We start from the raw sequence: 12,500 nt of genomic DNA on the forward strand, positions 1-12,500 counted from the left end.
TTCTGTTATTTTGGCACAAATCTTTTTGGTTCTTAAAAAGAAACAGTTTGAGAAGGTTCAATTGTCCGAAATGAATTTCTAGATCCGCGGATTTATCAACATCAAGTTCGTAAAAAGAACCAAATTCTTGTTGGCAATTATGTATGATCAAAAAAAAAAAAATTATGAAAAGCCTTTTTCTTCTTTATATTCTTTTTCTACCAGATGTCGGGAATTAATTGTACCGCATTCCTATACATAGTATGTATATTGTGAAGAAGATTATTTGACTTTACCCCTTCTCTTCTTTGTTTTTTTCAATCTAAATTGGAGTGGTGTGACTGTGTCACTATTGCCAGATTTAAATGTCAATGTCATAGAATGCATTAATAGTTTTCTATTAGAATAATAGAATCCAATTCGACTAGATACTAGACATAAGTAAGCGTAGAATATAAAGCAAAGGATAAATGAAATGAGGGAAACAAATGATTCTAGGAAGGGTTATTCGTCTTCCTAGTCTTCCACACAAGAAAGGAATTTTCCACATCCCTTTCTTGTGTCGAAATAATAATGATCCTCGACACCTTCGTCAAAAATTCCTATTCTTAGTTTAGATTTTTTTCTAGGTTTATCATAATTTTAGATTTATTACGTATAAGAAGTAGTGGACAAACAAAAAAAAAAAGAGAGGGAAATTTATTGAACAAATAGAACTTCTTCAATGAAGTTATAAAAAAAATTTTCAACTTTGATTAGATACTAAAATAAATAGAGTAAGAATCTATTAGTATAGAAAGGATTTGTATGATATCTGATCTAGGGAAATATATATATTATACTGTGTCATCCAGAAAATCGAGTGATTCCTTCTTTCTTCTAACTTTGAAAGGATCGATAGATACTATCGAGGAGCAGATGTTCTGAATCAATCAATCAAGTTCGTTTTTCAAAAACATCATCAGAAAAAAAATGAAATGGAGTTTTTTTAAACATCGTAAAAGGAGATCCGTTTTGTCTGGCATTTATCCGAATAAAATCTTATGATTATTAAGAACTCAACGGGACCTTCCCTCTCGAATCAGACAAACTTGGCCAAAGAAGGGGGTGGGTCCCATTGAGTTCTTACGCTTTCATGTCGACAACTCAATTCATCCGATTACTACAGGGATGAACCCAATCCGGAATATGAACCATAAAAGAAAATGCCTATTAAACCGATCACAGGAATACCAGTTACAGTACCTATTAGCCAAAGAGGAATCCTTCCAGTAGTATCGGCCATTTACCCCACTTCCCTCCACATTTCATCAAGTGGTCATGCTAGAGACATAAACAGTCATGGATAATTATGAGATGAGATCCTTCCGAATGGGATAAGAGAATTCCTACTATTATTATTTATTTTATTAGTCTCTTTCGTTCTCTTAATTCTTAATTGAAAAAATAATTGGAAAATAAAACAGCAAGTACAAAAATGAGTAATAACCCCCAGTAAAGACTGGTACGATTCAATTCAACATTTTGTTCGTTCGGGTTTGATTGTGTCGTAGCTCTATAATTCGGATTAGGTTTATCGTTGGATGAACTGCATTGCTGATATTGACCCCAAAAAAGAAACGGTAGGTACAGCTAGTCCGTGAACAGCCAACCATCGCACTGTAAAAATTGGATAGGTTCGATCTATGGTCATTGGGGCCTCCTAAAAAGATCTACTAAATTCATCGAGTTGTTCCAAAGGATCAAAACGGCCGGTTATTAATGGAATTCCTTGTCGGCTCTCTGTAAAATACTCGTTTGGCCGAGGACTTCCAAACACATCGTAAGCTAAACCCGTGCTGACGAATAACCAACCCGCAATGAATAGGGAAGGTATAGTAATGCTATGAATGACCCAGTATCGAATACTGGTAATAATATCAGCAAAAGAACGTTCTCCTGTGCTTCCAGACATGCCGAGCTCCACATATTCTTGTACAGTCAAAGGACGATCGATTTCGTAAAAGATGAGATCAGTAAATAGAAATTCACTGAAAATGGATATTTGTGAGATCGTCAATATTGTACCGAGGGTGTCTTTAGAGTATACCGAATCAGTATAGCTATCCTTCTTCTGCCACAGCAACGCAATTTCAATCAGTATCGAAATGAAGTGTTAGAAAAGTTCTTTCTTCCTTTCTTGTTGCTTATCAATGTAGAACCATGTGCCATTCAATAGAAAATCTCTCAAATTCCTGTAGTATAGGGTTTCTCTCTACTATTGGTTTCGGACTAGAAACTGAAGATCAGGTAAAATAAATGTGAATCTGACAAATTTCTTTTTAATAATTCATGAAAGAGATTATCATATTCCCACAATTTTATTGATACGAAATCTAGAAATCGCCTTTTCGTTTTCGTGGTTGTAGAAGAGGTTTTTTTTTTTTTGAATCTTTTTTTTTTCATTTTAAAGAATTTCTTAGTTATCCAATAACAAGTAACAGTAGTAGATAGTATTCGATGAAAGAAAGAGAACAATGAATAAAATAATGGGAACAATCAATATTCGCGAAGCACGCATTGTTGTATTAGATCTAAGGGTTCTTTCTTGACCTAACTACCTAACTAGAAGTTATAATATGGAAAGACAAAATGTGGAACCTATAAAGGAAAAGATAATAGGAATTTTTTAGAATCTAATTGAACCAAAATACAGATTTTATTTTTTCGAGTGATCTGATCGTGCGATATCTTTTTTTTTTCTCATTCGAGATACTATGTGAATGAACCTACTATTGAATCTAATGAGTTAAAATTAAAGTAAAAAGTAAAAGAAAAGATTTTATTGTTATAAGGGCACTCTTCGTTCCAAAATATAAAATGTATTCGATACAATTAAAAAAGAAATGATCAAAATAGAAATGATTTTCTAATTTTGTTTCATAGTGACGCAAAGAAAGTTTCATTTTTGAACGAAGTTACACGGCACAGTTCTTATTTTATTATTAGTTTACTCAAGAGTTGCTCAATGAATCTGTTGATTCGGAATCACGGTATGGGTAGATGCCACAGATAATGAATCGATTTCTTTTTATACCTCTGTCACTCTATCTTTGTTAGTGCCGCCTATAATAATTGATTGATGAATCAAAAACTTTCAATTTAACTTATTCTTTCAATTGGTATTTTTGTTTATCCTCGTATCTCGCAAAAATGGAAACTTAGGTAAGTGCTTTATAAACATATGTATAATAAAGAACATATTTCATTTAGCTCCTTCATGCCTACTATAACTAGTTATTTCGGTTTTCTACTAGCGGCTTCAACTATAACCTCAGTCCTATTTATTGGTCTAAGCAAGATACGACTTATTTGAAATTAATCGAATAAACAATTCATAAAGAGAAACCTTTCCGTGAGATTCCATGTATTCTATGAGTTCCTTACCGTGTCAATTGCCAATTCTTGGTCATTGCGATTCATGGGCAATTCGGATTAAGATTTAGGGATAGATATTACCTCTCTTTTCCCCTTTTCAAACAAATTGAAATGAAATGATTGAAGTTTTTCTATTTGGAATCGTCTTAGGTCTAATTCCTATTACTTTGGCTGGATTATTCGTAACTGCATATTTACAATACAGACGTGGTGATCAGTTGGACCTTTGATTAATTAACATCTCTTTTTTTGATTGACCTCCTCTTTTCTTTATTCTTTAATCCACAGGAGGTCAAATTCAGATTGCTGTTCAAGTTAGTGAAGTTAGTTCAGTGTAATTCCAACTAACAAAAACGGAATCACGCTCTGTAGGATTTGAACCTACGACATTGGGTTTTGGAGACCCACGTTCTACCAAACTGAACTAAGAGCGTTTTCTTATCACAATAGATAAGACTATAAAGAAAAGGATTCTTTTTGTAACTCAACTCCAACACATCTTGTATGCATATACTATTATAGTATCATAAAATGAAAAATTATGTATATCCAATTTTAATTGATCTCAATTGATTCTTCGTTACTGCTCAGAGGAGAAGTAATAGGTAGGGATGACAGGATTTGAACCCGTGACATTTTGTACCCAAAACAAACGCGCTACCAAGCTGCGCTACATCCCTTTCAATTGGTCTACAGTGTCATTGTAGAGAATACCTGTCTTGTTTTCCACATCCTTATTTCCTCCATTGATATACACAATTTTTCTTCCCATTTCTTCTTTTTTTTTTATCATATTATTATATATTAACATATAATAATAAAAGACTTATATACATATAAAATATGAAACCCACCCTAAAAATGAAATAAAAAATAAATGAATATTTTTGGGGAATGCTCAGGAGTAAAGAAACTTCTTTTTATGTTTTAAGAAAAAGAAAATCTTATCTAGCGAATCTTCAATTTGAATCGGGAATTCTGTGTACAAATACAAGTGGTCCATATGCATCTGATCATATATGTATTACCATTATGTATTACAATAAATAAGGAGGATTTTAAATGCGAGATCTAAAAACATATCTTTCCACGGCACCGGTACTAAGTACTATATGGTTCGGGTCCTTAGCAGGTCTATTGATAGAGATTAATCGTTTATTCCCGGATGCGTTGACATTCCCTTTTTTTAATTAACATGAGAAGGGGTGAAGAATATTAGAGATACAATCAAATATCTGTGACTAATTCCTTTCCCCCTCCTCTTTTTTTCTCTTTTTTAGAATTTTATAAGGGACGAGTAAGAGAAAGAATAAAAGTGGATTTAACCTCAGCGAAACTCGGGTTCAGACTCGAATCAAATTAAGAATAGAGGGAAAACGTAAATGTAAATGTTGGTCTAGTGCAAGAGTATCATACAAGATCCTTAAATTAAATACTGTACTGCGATTAGAAATATAGTTATAGTTAGAAATCATTGTATTACTTATTATTTACTATTACTCTATTGATATTGATTACAACGAAATCCTTCATATCATAATTGGATTTTGAGTTAGCAACTTCTATTTTTTTTCCTTACTTTCTTCGGATCGAAAATAGAAGACTTGAATGAATAAAAAAAAACAAAGGAGGTTCATGGCCAAGAGTAAAGATGCCCGAATAAGGGTTCTTTTGGAATGTACTAGTTGTGTACGAGGCGGTGTTAATAAGGAATCAACAGGCATTTCCAGATATATTACTGAAAAAAATCGACACAATACGCCCGGTCGATTGGAATTGCAAAAATTCTGTCCCTATTGTTATAAACATACGATTCATGGGGAGATAAAAAAATAGATCGAACCGAGGTGTCACCCTTCCAAGGAACAGTAAAAATAATATAGTAAAATAATATAGTATATAATATTATATAATATATATAACATATATTTAAATAGAAATAAACCAAATCCTATTTCTGAATTCTAATTCATTTTTGATCCGAACGAAATAGGATTTTCGGGATAAGGAATAAACAAACCATGGATAAATCCAAGCGACCTTTTCTTAAATCCAAGCGATCTTTTCGTAGGCGTTTGCCCCCGATCCAATCGGGGGATCGAATTGATTATAGAAACATGAGTTTAATTAGTCGATTTATTAGTGAACAAGGAAAAATATTATCTAGACGAGTGAATAGATTGACTTTGAAACAACAACGATTAATTACTATTGCTATAAAACAAGCTCGTATTTTATCTTCGTTACCTTTTCTTAATAATGAGAAACAATTTGAAAGAACCGAGTCGACCGCTAGAACTACTGGTCTTAGAACCAGAAATAAATAGGCTTACTCTTCAATTGAATCGAAATTCCAATTCGAACTCAAACGCAGATTTGATGTTTTGTTCGAAAAATCTAAGAATCGAGATTTGATTGTTGTGTTGTAAGAAACAAAAATAATCGGGGAAGAAGAAGAAATCCTTTTTTTTTTTTATTGAACATATTCCTTCATTTTGACGACTTTATCATATTTTATCATACTAATTTAGAATCTACCTTCCCGGAGTTCATTCTCCGGGGAACTCCATTTATTTAAATCATTAAATCATTCCGGTGAATTCTTTACAATCTCTTTATTTTATGATCTCATTGGAAATCATATAAAGACAATTCCTATTGGATATAGCTATTTGTGCAAGTATTTTACGATTAAGAAGTAACTGCCTCTTGTACAGATCGTGTATAAATCTACTATAACTATAGGATGCCCCATTCTCGTGAATTACTGCATTTATCCGAGTGATCCACAAACGACGAAAATCTCTCTTTTGCCGATCTCTATCCCGATGAGTCGAAACCAAAGCTCTGATTTTCTGTTGAGTAATAGTTCGAGTAAGTCTTGAATGGGCTCCTCGAAAGCTTGATGTAAATAAACGAATTTTTGTTCTACGTCTACGAGCTATATATCCTCGTCTAGTTCTGGTCATTGAATAAATGAAACTTTGATGAATAACTAATTGATTTCCTTTCTTTCAGTTATCCTTGTACCCTTTCCTGGTCTATTAATAACAAAGCGGATTCTTCCAATGTATAAAATAAAAATTCCAATGGCTTTTGCTACTATAACCTTCCCGACCACGATTTTTTTTTCTTTTTTCTATGCATTTCACCTCGAAATAAGAAATAGTATTGATACTAGGTATCAAAAACATAGTAAATTAACTAAAAAAGTAGTCAATTTGAAATTAAATGGATAAAGAAATAGTGGGTTCCATCGTTTCTATGGTTACTTCTTAAACGGTGAGGTCCTTTCTATACACCGGAGCTCCTTCCTTCATTTAATAAATCTTATTGGTAACTTGTACAGTTCACACTCTTTGGCTCTACCCATGAATTATCCAGTAATAGGTCTTTCACAATGAGATCTACCTATACAGTAACGGTATTTAATTATGAAGGTTAGCTAAGTAGCTGACCCTGTTAGTCCGTTCTTGCAAGAGTGGGAGCCCAATCTTTCTGCTGATTTTCCCCGCTTAATGGATAACCCTTTTGCCAATGGGGAATTGCTTATTATCTTAAATTTAGGTGATTGTATTTGCACCGACGGAAACCATAAATTTCATACACAATACACAATAGGGGAATATGATAGATCTTTTTTTTTTTAGTTTAGATAGTGAATGGAGTTCTTCCATTCTATTCACTGGTACTGATCATTGATACTGGAAAAGTTGTTTTTCGTCCCAGTCCATGATCTGAACGAGTCGCACATACACCCTAGTACATGTTCCTCGGCGCTGAGGACACCCCCGAAGAGCGGGGGATTTCGTGACATTTCTGATTGGCTGTCTTGTGTTTCTAATAAGTTGTTTAATAGTTGGCATGCTGAATCATATACATAATGTACTGGTTTAGATCGATCCTAACCGGATGATTATGAATTACCCCCATTTTATTTAATTTAATGAAAATGAAACCCGGTAAGAAGATCTCAAATCACGGATTTGCACGAAATCCTTTCTTTTTTCATTGAACCGCTACAAGATCAACAATTCCATGAGTTTGGGCTTCTGTTGCTGACATAAAAACATCCCTTTCCAGGTCTTCGGATACAACCCATAAGGGTTTGCCCGTTCTTTGTACATAAACCTTTGTGATGATTTCGCGCAGTTTCAGTAGTTCTTCCGCTTCCATGACAAATTCTCCGGCTTGTGCCTCATAAAAAGCGGCAGCCGGTTGATGGATCATTACCCTGATGATATAACATAATAAATGATTTCTCTATCTCGTATGATGAGTCGAAGAGAAGAGATAAAGAATAACAAGAAAAAAAGATAGAATTGAACAACCGTACAGGCATCTTTTGCGAATTGCATACGGCTCTACAATGGAATTGACTTTTACCTGCCATCGAAAAATGTAGGATCTGTCAGATCCAGATCGGTAAATGATCCAATTACCACCCTTCCTTTCGGAGAAGTTAAAAAATACTATGATGGCTCCGTTACGTTATATATTTATTTCCTCTATGATTCAGCAATCCCAAAGTTTCTTTTTGATCTGATCAAATAAAATAAGAACCAAATAAGATTATTTTTTATTTTCGTATCCTTTCATAACATAAAGATTGTTAAGAGCCTTCTGGTGTGAAAACAAAAAGTTTGTGACGCTGAAACGGACCCCCGATAGATAAGATAAAATCGGAAATACCCTTTATCTCATACTTCTCTTTCGATACATAATCTAATGTTTTGAAAAAAAAACAATAAAGAATTTTCTCATATCGAATTCGAAGTGCCATGCTATTATTACTTAATATTCATATTTCATATGGCGAAGGCATAGTCTGCTTTTTTCTATCAAATAAAAAACTCATTGGCGCCAAGCGTGAGGGAATGCTAGACGTTTGGTAATTGTTCCTCCGACCAGGATAAAAGATCCCATTGAAGCGGCTAATCCCAGGCATATTGTATGTACCTCTGGTGGCACAAATTGCATAGTATCATAAATAGCTATTCCGGGTAGTACCCATCCGCCAGGAGAATTTATAAAAAAATACAGATCTTTGTTTTCATCCTCTATACTGAGATATATCATAAGACCAATAAGTTGATTCGAGATCTCGCTCTCAACCTCTTGGCCTAAAAAAAGTAATCTTTCTCGATAAAGTCGGTTGATTAGGATAAAATTGTATCCCTCAGGAACCGTACATGCACCTTTTGATGCATACGGTTCTAAAAAAAATCGCGAAAAAGAATCAATGTGTAGATTCCAGCCCTCTTTTTTTTCATAGCAAACTCTTTCTAAAACGAGGGGGCTTTTTCTTCGATTTTTCAAGAAAGATGAGTTTTGACCCTTCCATATAATATATATAAATATATATAAAATAAAAAAAAAAAGAATTCATTAAACTTATCGAACTAACTTATCATTGATGTATTGTCTCATCGAGATCCGATCCAAATCACGATGTCATTTTCTTGTTTCTAAATGGGCCTTCTTAATTTTTTTAGGTTTATGCTCTACTCCGGGTAAAGATCCGATCGACTTCGATTTGCACATATAGGACAAATGCCCCCAATACCACTTCTTTTTACTACAACTTCCTTTTTTTATTTATTTCATGTCTTCACCAAATATTCGACGTATTCATCCTATTACTCGATTGATTAACAGTTTGAGATCACTCCTATTTCTATTTATAAATAAAATCATTTATGATACAATATAGTAATCATATATTACCAATTGGGTTTTTTATAAACGGAGCCTGTATACTTCATTTTATTGATCCAACTAAGCCAACCATAAATTATTTGATAATATTAATCTGGATCCCCCCAAAAATAAAATGGATCTAATTGAACTTCACGCTCCAAATTGTTGATGATTCAATCAATCTTTCTTGGGCGAAACAGAGGATATCTCGATCGAGGGAGAGAACGGGAAAATACCATATGACCCAATATATCTGACAAGCCGCACTATACGTCAATCCAAGATATATCGTCCTCTCCAGGATTTCGAAAAGGCACTTTTGGAACACCAATAGGCATAAAAAAACAGAAAAAAGAATTTAGTACTTTATTTCACTTTGGTATGGAAACGTAACAATGAGTTTATTGTCTTCATAATATTGGCCTTCATCATATTTTATCCTTAGATTGGATAAGTTCATAAAAGAAGACAGAATGAATAAAGGAAAATTTTTACGAATAGGGCCTTCGAATGATGAACAAGTATGGGTGCATTCACTCATAGAAAATGGGATCAACCCCCATTGCGTATTGGTACTTATTGGGTATAGAATAGATCTGTTTATCTTTGTTCCTACGAACAGAATTGTTCCATTAGTACCAACAGAATAGAACAAATACAAATATTAACATTAACCCTTGCTTCGAGATAATCCACTGAAAAGAGAATATCAATAGCATAGTTTTTTCTAATGCAATAAAGTTACATAGTGTCTATTTTTCTTTGATAAAGAGGTATTTCCATGGGTTTGCCTTGGTATCGTGTTCATACTGTCGTATTGAATGATCCCGGTCGATTGATTTCTGTCCATATAATGCATACAGCTCTGGTTGCTGGTTGGGCCGGTTCGATGGCTCTATATGAATTAGCAGTTTTTGATCCCTCTGACCCCGTTCTTGATCCAATGTGGAGACAAGGTATGTTCGTTATACCCTTCATGACTCGTTTAGGAATAACTAATTCATGGGGCGGTTGGAGTATCACAGGCGGGACTATAACGAATCCGGGTATTTGGAGTTACGAAGGTGTGGCCGGGGCACATATTGTGTTTTCTGGCTTGTGCTTCTTAGCAGCTATCTGGCATTGGGTGTATTGGGATCTAGAAATATTTTGTGATGAACGTACAGGAAAACCTTCTTTGGATTTGCCCAAGATCTTTGGAATTCATTTATTTCTATCAGGGTTGGCTTGCTTTGGTTTTGGCGCCTTTCATGTAACAGGCTTGTATGGTCCTGGAATCTGGGTGTCCGACCCTTATGGACTAACTGGAAAAGTACAATCTGTAAATCCAGCGTGGGGCGTGGAAGGTTTTGATCCTTTTGTTCCGGGAGGAATAGCCTCTCATCATATTGCAGCAGGTACATTGGGCATATTAGCAGGCCTATTCCATCTTAGTGTCCGTCCGCCTCAACGTCTATACAAAGGATTACGTATGGGAAATATTGAAACCGTCCTGTCCAGTAGTATTGCTGCTGTCTTTTTTGCAGCTTTTGTTGTTGCTGGAACTATGTGGTATGGTTCAGCAACTACCCCGATCGAATTATTTGGTCCCACTCGTTATCAATGGGATCAGGGATACTTCCAACAAGAAATATATCGAAGAGTTGGTGCTGGGCTAGCCGAAAATCAAAGTTTATCAGAAGCTTGGTCTAAAATTCCTGAAAAATTAGCCTTTTATGATTACATCGGCAATAATCCGGCAAAAGGGGGATTATTCAGAGCGGGTTCAATGGACAATGGGGATGGAATAGCTGTTGGATGGTTAGGACACCCTATCTTTAGAGATAAAGAAGGTCGTGAACTTTTTGTACGTCGTATGCCTACCTTTTTTGAAACATTTCCAGTCGTTTTGGTAGACGGAGACGGAATTGTTAGAGCCGATGTTCCTTTCAGAAGGGCAGAATCGAAGTATAGTGTCGAACAAGTAGGTGTAACTGTTGAGTTCTATGGCGGCGAACTCAATGGAGTCAGTTATAGTGATCCTGCTACTGTGAAAAAATATGCTAGACGTGCTCAATTGGGTGAAATTTTTGAATTAGATCGTGCTACTTTGAAATCCGATGGTGTTTTTCGTAGCAGTCCAAGGGGTTGGTTTACTTTTGGACATGCTTCATTTGCTCTGCTCTTCTTCTTCGGACACATTTGGCATGGTGCTAGAACCTTATTCAGAGACGTTTTTGCTGGTATTGACCCGGATTTGGATGCTCAAGTGGAATTTGGAACATTCCAAAAACTTGGGGATCCAACTACAAGAAGACAAGTAGTCTGATACAACACAACATTTCTTTGGTATCTTTCCCTCTATTTGCTTTTTGTGATTTGACATAAGGTACCAGATAAATCGTGATTTCAATCACCGTCTTTTCTTTGACTCTTGCTCTTTCTTTATCCGGGAGATGGTCCCAAATAAACAAAAACAGGTATGGAAGCTATAATTGTAAACCACGATCGAATCTATGGAAGCATTGGTTTATACATTCCTCTTAGTCTCGACTCTAGGGATAATTTTTTTCGCTATCTTTTTTCGAGAACCGCCTAAAGTTCCAACTAAAAAGTAAAAAGGTGAAATGATTTTTCATTATCTCAATTGAAGTAATGAGCCCCCCATGTTGGGGGGCTCATTACTTCAACTAGTCCCCGTGTTCCTCAAATGGATCTCTTAGTTGTTGAGAGGGCTGCCCAAAGGCGGTATATAAGGCGTACCCAGTAAAACTTACAAGTAAACCAGATATAGAGATGGCGACTAGGGTTGCTGTTTCCATTATTATATAATTTCAAGACCACAATGGATTTATGATAAGATCGTTTATTTACAACGGAATGGTATACAAAGTCAACAGATCTCAATGAATACAATAGGATTTATGGCTACAAAAACCGTTGAGGGTAGTTCTAGATCTCGTCCAAAACCAACTACTGTAGGGGAGTTATTAAAACCGTTGAATTCGGAATATGGTAAAGTAGCTCCTGGATGGGGAACTACTCCTTTAATGGGTGTCGCAATGGCTCTATTTGCGGTATTCCTATCTATTATTTTGGAGATTTATAATTCTTCTGTTTTATTGGACGGAATTTCACTGAATTAGCTCCACAAGAACCACGAAGTCCTAGCTTTTCAATACAAAGTGAATCGGCTCGGATTTCTAGCCCATTCTATTTTGGTAGTTCGACCGCGGAATTTCTTTGTTTCTGTATTTCCGGAATATGAGTGTGTGACTTGTTAGAATTGATCCTATTGGTAGTACAGAGAATGGGTCTGTCATCTTGATAGAGATGATTCTACTTCGTCGGATATTCATTCTAGTATCTGAAACACGGAATATATGATATCTGGAACACGGAATATATGAACTATGATTCATACT

General features: G+C 35.1%; 18 protein-coding genes and 2 non-coding genes across 21 annotated transcripts in view. All coding sequences in view use genetic code 11, as the record gives it.

Annotated features, from left to right (window-relative positions):
* Positions 1-82, top strand: part of petA (cytochrome f) — a 963-nt gene extending 881 nt beyond the window's left edge. Inside the window, exon 1 of the mRNA in view lies at positions 1-82. This exon is cut by the window's left edge and continues 881 nt beyond it. Coding sequence (YP_009527541.1) covers positions 1-82 — 82 coding nt within the window.
* A 1,059-nt stretch (positions 83-1,141) lies between these two features.
* psbJ (photosystem II protein J) lies at positions 1,142-1,264 on the bottom strand. The gene has a single exon. The coding sequence runs from the start codon at positions 1,262-1,264 to the stop codon at positions 1,142-1,144; it is 123 nt and encodes a 40-aa protein (YP_009527542.1).
* Positions 1,265-1,413: 149 nt separating this feature from the next.
* On the bottom strand, positions 1,414-1,530 carry psbL (photosystem II protein L). The gene is given in 1 exon segment: positions 1,414-1,530. A coding segment is annotated over 1 exon segment (117 nt).
* Positions 1,531-1,552: 22 nt separating this feature from the next.
* On the bottom strand, positions 1,553-1,672 carry psbF (photosystem II protein VI). The gene has a single exon. The coding sequence runs from the start codon at positions 1,670-1,672 to the stop codon at positions 1,553-1,555; it is 120 nt and encodes a 39-aa protein (YP_009527544.1).
* Positions 1,673-1,681: 9 nt separating this feature from the next.
* On the bottom strand, positions 1,682-1,933 carry psbE (photosystem II protein V). The gene has a single exon. It carries the CDS (start codon positions 1,931-1,933, stop codon positions 1,682-1,684), a length of 252 nt encoding a protein of 83 aa, YP_009527545.1.
* Positions 1,934-3,238: 1,305 nt separating this feature from the next.
* On the top strand, positions 3,239-3,334 carry petL (cytochrome b6/f complex subunit VI). Its single transcript has one exon. It carries the CDS (start codon positions 3,239-3,241, stop codon positions 3,332-3,334), a length of 96 nt encoding a protein of 31 aa, YP_009527546.1.
* A 178-nt stretch (positions 3,335-3,512) lies between these two features.
* On the top strand, positions 3,513-3,626 carry petG (cytochrome b6/f complex subunit V). Its single transcript has one exon. It carries the CDS (start codon positions 3,513-3,515, stop codon positions 3,624-3,626), a length of 114 nt encoding a protein of 37 aa, YP_009527547.1.
* A 130-nt stretch (positions 3,627-3,756) lies between these two features.
* On the bottom strand, positions 3,757-3,830 carry trnW-CCA. The gene has a single exon. It is a non-coding gene; the product is annotated as a tRNA-Trp (tRNA).
* Positions 3,831-4,002: 172 nt separating this feature from the next.
* Positions 4,003-4,076, bottom strand: trnP-UGG. Its single transcript has one exon. It is a non-coding gene; the product is annotated as a tRNA-Pro (tRNA).
* A 382-nt stretch (positions 4,077-4,458) lies between these two features.
* Positions 4,459-4,590, top strand: psaJ (photosystem I subunit IX). Its single transcript has one exon. The coding sequence runs from the start codon at positions 4,459-4,461 to the stop codon at positions 4,588-4,590; it is 132 nt and encodes a 43-aa protein (YP_009527548.1).
* Positions 4,591-5,031: 441 nt separating this feature from the next.
* On the top strand, positions 5,032-5,232 carry rpl33 (ribosomal protein L33). The gene has a single exon. It carries the CDS (start codon positions 5,032-5,034, stop codon positions 5,230-5,232), a length of 201 nt encoding a protein of 66 aa, YP_009527549.1.
* A 185-nt stretch (positions 5,233-5,417) lies between these two features.
* On the top strand, positions 5,418-5,723 carry rps18 (ribosomal protein S18). Its single transcript has one exon. It carries the CDS (start codon positions 5,418-5,420, stop codon positions 5,721-5,723), a length of 306 nt encoding a protein of 101 aa, YP_009527550.1.
* Positions 5,724-6,011: 288 nt separating this feature from the next.
* Positions 6,012-6,365, bottom strand: rpl20 (ribosomal protein L20). Its single transcript has one exon. The coding sequence runs from the start codon at positions 6,363-6,365 to the stop codon at positions 6,012-6,014; it is 354 nt and encodes a 117-aa protein (YP_009527551.1).
* A 783-nt stretch (positions 6,366-7,148) lies between these two features.
* rps12 (ribosomal protein S12) lies at positions 7,149-7,262 on the bottom strand (one part of a trans-spliced gene, as the record gives it; the record has 2 gene entries for this part). Coding sequences YP_009527552.1 and YP_009538334.1 both cover positions 7,149-7,262 — 114 coding nt within the window.
* Positions 7,263-7,404: 142 nt separating this feature from the next.
* On the bottom strand, positions 7,405-9,434 carry clpP (ATP-dependent Clp protease proteolytic subunit). Its single transcript has 3 exons — positions 9,364-9,434; positions 8,263-8,554; positions 7,405-7,632 (listed from the first exon to the last, which is right to left on the bottom strand). Exons 1-3 carry the CDS (start codon positions 9,432-9,434, stop codon positions 7,405-7,407), a joined length of 591 nt encoding a protein of 196 aa, YP_009527553.1.
* A 443-nt stretch (positions 9,435-9,877) lies between these two features.
* psbB (photosystem II 47 kDa protein) lies at positions 9,878-11,404 on the top strand. Its single transcript has one exon. It carries the CDS (start codon positions 9,878-9,880, stop codon positions 11,402-11,404), a length of 1,527 nt encoding a protein of 508 aa, YP_009527554.1.
* Positions 11,405-11,591: 187 nt separating this feature from the next.
* On the top strand, positions 11,592-11,693 carry psbT (photosystem II protein T). The gene has a single exon. The coding sequence runs from the start codon at positions 11,592-11,594 to the stop codon at positions 11,691-11,693; it is 102 nt and encodes a 33-aa protein (YP_009527555.1).
* A 72-nt stretch (positions 11,694-11,765) lies between these two features.
* On the bottom strand, positions 11,766-11,897 carry psbN (photosystem II protein N). The gene has a single exon. It carries the CDS (start codon positions 11,895-11,897, stop codon positions 11,766-11,768), a length of 132 nt encoding a protein of 43 aa, YP_009527556.1.
* An 84-nt stretch (positions 11,898-11,981) lies between these two features.
* psbH (photosystem II protein H) lies at positions 11,982-12,221 on the top strand. Its single transcript has one exon. The coding sequence runs from the start codon at positions 11,982-11,984 to the stop codon at positions 12,219-12,221; it is 240 nt and encodes a 79-aa protein (YP_009527557.1).
* Positions 12,222-12,339: 118 nt separating this feature from the next.
* Positions 12,340-12,500, top strand: part of petB (cytochrome b6) — a 1,336-nt gene continuing 1,175 nt past the window's right edge. The window contains exon 1 of the mRNA in view: positions 12,340-12,345. Within this exon, the coding sequence (YP_009527558.1) occupies positions 12,340-12,345 (6 nt within the window). The remainder of the gene's footprint in view (positions 12,346-12,500) is intronic.

This window comes from Vitis riparia, chloroplast, assembly GCF_004353265.1.
Source record: "Vitis riparia voucher Wen_12938 chloroplast, complete genome".
Classification (NCBI taxonomy): domain Eukaryota; kingdom Viridiplantae; phylum Streptophyta; class Magnoliopsida; order Vitales; family Vitaceae; genus Vitis; species Vitis riparia.